This window comes from Otolemur garnettii, unplaced genomic scaffold (genome assembly GCF_000181295.1).
Source record: "Otolemur garnettii isolate 467f Iridium unplaced genomic scaffold, OtoGar3 scaffold00013, whole genome shotgun sequence".
NCBI lineage: Eukaryota > Metazoa > Chordata > Mammalia > Primates > Galagidae > Otolemur > Otolemur garnettii.
Genome location: NW_003852408.1, coordinates 28,739,082 through 28,746,416, shown reverse-complemented (window position 1 = coordinate 28,746,416; position 7,335 = coordinate 28,739,082). Strand labels below are relative to the sequence as shown.

The following is a 7,335-nucleotide window of genomic DNA, read 5'->3' as shown; positions in this document are numbered from 1 at the left end:
AAGTATAGAGTGAGCATCACAGAATAGAAACTAAAGAACATACTGGAAAATTGTTTGAGCTAATTTTAGATAAAAGTACTGGTCATAATACATAATCACTTAAGTCTTATAGGGGAAACTGAGCCCTGATCTTCAGCATAAGACTCGCTTCCTGCATAAGAGACCTGGTGAATCATGAGAATGGCATGACTGGCCTCCAAGGGAAAATGTGTATTTGAGGGGTGGCAATAATAATTATGATATTCTCTAGATTCTAAAGGTCTCTTGAAGCTGAGGCAGAGGTTGTGCTCAAGGTCTGTGGTTTTGCAAGAACAAAAGCTGGCAACAGTTTATATGACCTTCTCATGTCCTCCCTAATCAGTTCTAATATTAGGCAAGCATCTTTTGTCTCCCCTTTCCCATTTTATGATAATACACACCCAAGCTTTACTCAGAAGGGCTGTTTCCAGAGTTCTTAGGTCCTCCGACACAGACTTTGGGCCAGGCCTCTTCATTCTTTTGCACCAAGACCCCACCATCTGGTGATACCCAAACTTTTTTGTTGTTGTTGTTGTTCCAGTTTTTGGCCAGGGCCAGGTTTGAACCTGCTACCCCGGTATATGGGGCTGGCGCCCTCCTCCTTGAGCTGCAGGCACCACAACCCCAAACCCTTTTAAGCTCTTATATTGTGACCCAGATTGAAATGATAGGTAATTTGAGTTGCATGACTCAATGTTTTATAATTCCTAATTATAAAAAAGTCCTAGGATAAATGCTAATGTGATGACTTTCTTTAATTTTCTTGTGAATAAATTATTGAGGATTTTTACATCTCAACTTTTAATCTATTCTGATTGATTGCCTCTAACTTCATATTTTCTGTTAGATTTCTCGCATGCTGGCAGCCAAAACTGTCCTGGCTATCCGCTATGATGCCTTTGGTGAGGATTCCAGTTCTGCAATGGGAGTTGAGAACAGAGCCAAATTAGAAGCCAGGTTGAGAACTTTGGAAGATAGAGGGGTAAGAACCAAATCCTACCTATTGCAGATAATGTTAACCTGTCAAAAATGAGTAAACTCTGAGTAGATTTATGAGCTTATTTTACTTGCTAGCTAGTTTTATTTTGTGATACTTTTTCTTTGAGACAAGAGTCTCACTTTGTCATCCTTGGTAGAGTGCTATAGCATCATAGCTCACAGCAACCTCAAACTCTTGGGCTCTATCAATTCTCTTCCCTCAGCCTCCCCAATAGCTAGGATTACAGGCACCCATCACAATGCCCAGCTATTTTTAGAGAGAGGGTCTTGCTCTTACTCAGTCTGGTCTCAAACTCATGAGCTCAAGCAAACCATTAACCTCAGCCTCCCAGGGTGCTGGCTAGGATTATAGGCGTGAGCCACTGCTCCCAGCTTTTTGATACATTTCAATATGCCTATAGATTATTTTTGTGCTTTCTGTTAACAGTTTCTTATATTAACTAAGCATTGTATATTGAATAATGTTTGCCATTAAGATATGCTATTGGAAATGACATAAAATAAAGTTATAATAATTAAAAATAACAAAGAAAATTAGTAGGAATTGCTGCTTGCTCGCCCACTGATTCTTTATACCAGTTTATAAGGAGATAATGACTTAGACTTTTATTTATAATTTTCCTTTTTTAATTTTAGATAAGAAAAATAAGTGGAACAGGAAAGACATTAGCAAAAGCAGAAAAGTATGAACATAAAAGGTGAGTATATTTGAGGGTATGGGTAAATGGTTTCTGTCAATTTAAATGTTAATTATTAATAAGAATGGTCTGTTGTAAACTTTAACTCAATATGCCCCTAGGAATTTTCTTTCTTTTTTTTTTTGAGACAGAGTCTCGCTTTGTCAGAGTGCCATGGCATCACAGTTCACAGCAACTTCAAACTCTTGGGCTCAAGTGATTCCCTTGCCTCAGCCTCCCAAGTAGCTGGGACTACAGGCACCTGCCACAATGCCCGGCTATTTTTAGACAGAAGGCCTCACTCTTGCTCAACCTGGTCTCTAAGCCGTGAGCTCAGGCAATCTACCCACCATGGCCTCGTACATGCTGGTATTACAGGCATGATCCACCAGGCCTGACTGGTTTTTTATCATTTTGCTGTATTTAACTTATTTCCCAATCCTGGTTGTAAATTTTAAGTTCTTCTAGTGTGCCATTTATCAAAAAGAATGTGTTCAGAGTTAATCCACAATAAAACAAAAATTTTTTTTTTTCTTTTCTTTGTAGAGACAGAGTCTCACTTTATCACCCTTGGTAGAGTGCCATGCCATCACACAGCTCACAGCAACCTCCAACTCCTGGGTTTAGGCGATTCTCTTGCCATAGCCTCCCGAGTAGCTGGGACTACAGGCCACAACGCCCGGCTATTTTTTTGTTGCAGTTTGTCTGGGGCTGAGTTTGAACTCACCACCCTCGGTATATGGGTCTGGTGCCCTATCGACTGAGCCACAGGCACCGCCCAGTAAAACCTATTTTAAAAATAATGTAAATAGGGTGGCACCTATGGCTCAGTGAGTAGAGCGCCGGCCCCATATACCAAGGGTGGCAGGTTCAAACCCAGCCTCTGCCAAACTGCAACAAAAAAATAGCTGGGCGTTGTGGCGAGGGCCTGTAGTCCCAGCTACTCGGGAGCCTGAGGCAAGAGAATCACTTAAGCCGAAGAGTTGGAGGTTATTACGGGCTATGACACCACGGCACTCTACTCAGGGCAACAGTTTGAGGCTCTTGTCTCAAAAAAAAAATGGCTGAAACATGATAAAATATTTAAACTTAATTGATAAATCGACCTAGGATTTGTGTATGGCAGACTCTTAAGGTTATTTGAAGGAACAGACAATACTGATAAGGTGGTAACGATGGAAGTATAATGTGGTACAACTTTTCTGGGAAGCTGTTTGATAGTATGTAATAACATCCTTAAAAATGCTCCTTGTTACCTCAGTGGCTAGCACACCAGCTGCATACACTGGAGTTGGTGGGTTCAAGTCCATCCTGGGTCTGCCAAACAATGACAACTACAACAAAAATATATATATATATATACGTATGTATGTATTAAGCCAGAAGTTGTGGTGGGCACCTATAGTCCCAGCAACTTGGATGGTTGAGGCAAGAGAATCACTTAAGCTCAAGAGTTTGACGTTGCTGTGAGCTGTGATGTCACAGCTCTCTACTGGTGACAACATAGTGAGACTCTTGTCTCAAAAAAAAAAATCTCATTATCATTAACCCAACCATTTTTGATGTTAGGAATCTTATAATCCTTTATCAATTTCTTTTTCTTTCTTTCTTTTTTCTTTTTTTTTTAAGAGACAAAATGTCATTATGTCACCCTTGGTGGAGGGCTCTGGTGTCACAGCTCACAGCAACCTCTAGCTCTTGGGCTTAGGCTATTCTCTTGCCTCAGCCTTTCAAGTAGCTAGGATTACAGGCGCCTGCCACACACCTGGCAATCTTTTGTTGCCAGGGCTGGGTTTGAACCTACCACCCTCTGTATAAAGGCATTGCCCCCTTTATAAATTTCAGTAGTAAAATCTTAGGCTATAAGTGGGTAAAGGGACCTGTATTTGGCTCGGCGCCTGTGGCTCAAGTGGCCAAGGCGTCTGCCACATACACCTAAGGTGACAGGTTCAAATCCAGCCTGGGCCCGCCAAACGACGACAGCTGCAACCGAAAAATAGCCAGGCTTTGTGGCGGGCACCTGTGGTCCCAGCTACTTGGGAGGCAGAGGCAGGAGACTCGCTTGAGCCCAGGAGTTGGAGGTTGCTATGAGCTGTGATGCCATGGCACTCTACCCAGGGGGATAGCTTGAGGCTCTGTCTCAAAAAAAAAAAAAAGAGAGACCTGTATGTAATATTATCAATTATAAATATGTATTTAAATATATATTTAGAAAAAATTTTTCCATTTTCTAGAAAGAAAACTGGTATTTATATGAGCATTAATATTTTTTGTATTTTTTGTTTGTTTGTTTTTGTTTTGTTTTGTTGCAGTGTTTGGCCGGGGCTGAGTTTGAACCTGCCACCTCTGGCATATGGGGCCGGTGCCCTACTCTTTTGAGCCACAGACACTACCCAATATTTTTTGTATTTTATGAGTCTTCCAGGTGTTCTCCAGTGGCCTTATATTCTACAATTTGTAAAGTCTGTAATTCGTTGTCTTTAGGTGACAGTCTTCGGGGTTTGTTTGTTTGTTTGTTTGTTTGAGATAGTCTCATTATGTCACCCTTCGTAGAGTGCTGTGGCGTCACAGCTGACAGCAACTTCAAACTTTTGGATTAAGTGATTCTCTTGCCTCAGCCTCCTGAGTAGCTTGGACTAAAGCCACTAGCCACAACACCCGGCTATTTTTTGGTTATAGTTCTCATTGTTGTTTAGCAGGCCCTGGCTGGGTTTGAACCCACCAGCCTCAGTGTATGTGGCCAGCGCCATACTCAATGAGCTATGGGGTGCCTAGCCTGTTTTTCTGTTTTTAGTAGAGATGAGGTCTTGCTTTTGCTTGGGCTGATCTCAAATTTGTGATCCCAAGCAATCTATCCACGCCAGCCTTCCAGAGTGCTATGATTACAGGTGTGAGCCACTGTGCCTGTCCTGTTTCTTAAATTATAAATGTTTTTAACCTAAAAAAAATTCATACATCTATAATTTCTGGTTTTGAACAAAATTTTATGCTCCTATACCATTAAGCTTACAGCTTTAAACTCATGCACTTGAAGCTGCAATTAGAATTAGTTCGCCTTTCAGTGTTAGCACTCATTTCAGTGTTTTCTTTTTTGTGACAGAGTCTCACTTTGTTGGTGCACCCCGCCCCCCCCCAGTAGAATGCTCTGGTATCTAGCTCACAGTAACCCTAACTCTTGGGCTCCCAAGATCCTCTTGCCTCAGTTTTTCTATTTTTAGTAGAGATGGGGGCCTCACTTTTGCTCAGGCCGGTCTCAAAATTGTGAGCTTAAGCAATCCACCTGTCTTGGCCTCCCAGAATGCTAGGATTACAGGAGTGAGCCACTGAGCCCAGCCTTTGTAGGGAATCTTTATCCATGTGTATTTCCTCTTACTTCTCTGCTTCTTGTGATCTTGTGATGAAGACTTCTTCATTCAACTTAGTTTAGATATTTTTCTTTTTTTTTTTTTTTACCTTTTTTAATACCTTCATTAAATTACATGTTTTAACAGTTGAATTGGTTCAATTTTCACTTCGTAGTTTTAGTCTGTTGTAAAGAGATTTTCTCTTCATTTCCCCCATTCTTTTTTTTTTCATTTCCCCCATTCTAATTGTTCTCCTGTACCATAGTAACTACATTGATTACTAAATCAGAATTCATTTAGCTGACCACTTCTTGAATGTGACTGACCTACATGAAAAATATTAGTACTTTTACTTTGGGAAATTTATTAATCTTCATAAAGTACCCCAAAGCCACTAAAATGAAACATCATTGTATGCTTATGTAAGTATTTTCTAATGGCATTTTCTTCATATCTCTTGAGAATTATTTCAGTTTACAGATAAATTTGTAGAAGAGTCTCTAAAACTCTTTGGCTCTTTCAGTGAAGTGAAGACTTATGATCCTTCTGGTGACTCCACACTTCCAGCCTGTTCTAAAAAACGCAAAATAGAACAAGTAGATAAAGAGGATGAAATTACTGAAAAGAAAGCCAAAAAAGCCAAGATTAAAATTAAAGGTTAGTTTGAATTTGTTTTTTTGTTTTTTTTTTTTTTTTGATGCTGTGTATGCTGTTACTTCATAAAAAGTATAGATTTTGTAAGTCTTAGACATACTTGCCATTTAAGTTTGTAAAACAACCCATATTGCAAGCTAATGGTATTTTAATATTCCATTGTGTTCTCTGGAAATAGTTTGGATATTGTTAGATTATCAGACTTCATAGGAAAACTTGCGAAGCTTATCTTTGAATATGTGGAATTAAATACTTTCCTAAGAGTATCAAAACTAAAGTTTCTACCACGTGGACTATTTCAAGAATTAAAATAGGAGGAAGTAAAAGGAATATAGTTTCTAAATTGGTTGCTGAAAACTTGTTTCTTGCTAGGAATAAATGTGGAATTGATTTTTTTCATTGTTCTGTTATATGGAGTGGACTAGAAGAGTAGCATACTGAGTAGCCTGCCATCATACTACTAATATTTTAATAGGTGCTTACCAGTGAGCTTTGCTGTCCTAAAGCCAATTAACAAGTACTCTGCCCCTATTTATTAGTTATACCTGCATTTATTACACACCTGCCACCTACTTTTGTAGGAAAGTAAAACATTAAAGCAATAGTTGCTTTACCTTAGTTTCTAAGTTGCTTAGTGGTCTAACATGTACCGTCACCAAATGCAGTGCTTGTTGTGCAGCACATATGCTAAGGTTGGAATAATATAAATAACATTAGCATGGGCCCTGTGCAAGGGTAACACACAGTCACCAAATGTTCCCTATTTTTATTTATTTTTGAGGTAGAGTATTGCCTCAAAGGCAATAGTCTATTGCACTCAGAGGCTAAAGTGCTATAGTGTCATCATAGCTCACAGCAGTCTCACACTCCTTGGGTTTAAGTGATCCTCTTGCCTAAACCTCCCAAGTAGTTGGGATTACAGGCACCCTTTACAACACCCAGCTAATTTTGCTATTTTTAGTAGAGATGAGGTCTCATTCTTGCCCAAGCTCAGAACTTCTAAGCTTAAGTGATCCTCTTGTCTCAGCCTTCCAGAGTGCTAGAATTACATATAGGCATGGGCCACCATGCCTGACCATGTTGCATTATTTTTAAAATGCCTGAGGTGATGGATACCCCAGTACCCTGATTTGATTAATTCACATTGTATGCCTGTAACAAAACATCACATGTGCCCTGTAAAGGTATACAAGTACAGGACCAGGAGCAGTGGATCATGCCTATAATCCTAGTACTCTGAAAGCCAAGGTGAGTGGATCACCTGAGCTCAGGAGTTCTCGATCACCTCACATAAGAGTGACACCCTGTCTCTACTAAAAACGGAAAAACTAACTTGCCACTGTGGTGGATACTTGTAGTCCCAGCCACTTGGGAGGCTGAGGCAAAAAGGATTGCCTAAGAGTTGGAGGTTGCTGTGAGCTAGGATGCGACAGCACTCTACCCAGAGCACAGGGTGAGACTCTGTCTCAAAATAAAAAATAAATAAATAAAAGATATACGTAATAATACATATAATTACAACAAATGTAGACTCTTTACCTTGGATAGAGAAAAAAACAAATTATTTGGCTCGGCGCCTGTGGCTCAAGCGGCTAAGGCGCCAGCCACATACACCTAAGGTGGTGGGTTCGAATCCCCAGCCC

At 40.0% G+C, this 7,335-nt stretch overlaps 1 protein-coding gene and 1 non-coding gene across 5 annotated transcripts in view; both read left to right on the top strand.

Moving 5' to 3' along the window:
- NOP58 (NOP58 ribonucleoprotein) overlaps positions 1-7,335 on the top strand; it is a 43,134-nt gene that overhangs the window by 32,709 nt on the left and 3,090 nt on the right. For all 4 annotated transcript variants that reach the window (XM_003785031.2, XM_023510407.1, XM_012802270.2 and 1 more), the window contains 3 exons: positions 866-1,000; positions 1,654-1,715; positions 5,562-5,695. In XM_003785031.2, the coding sequence (XP_003785079.1) occupies positions 866-1,000; positions 1,654-1,715; positions 5,562-5,695 (331 nt within the window). The remainder of the gene's footprint in view (positions 1-865; positions 1,001-1,653; positions 1,716-5,561; positions 5,696-7,335) is intronic.
- Positions 6,357-6,460, top strand: LOC111723652. Its single transcript, XR_002772151.1, has one exon. It is a non-coding gene; the product is annotated as a U6 spliceosomal RNA (small nuclear RNA).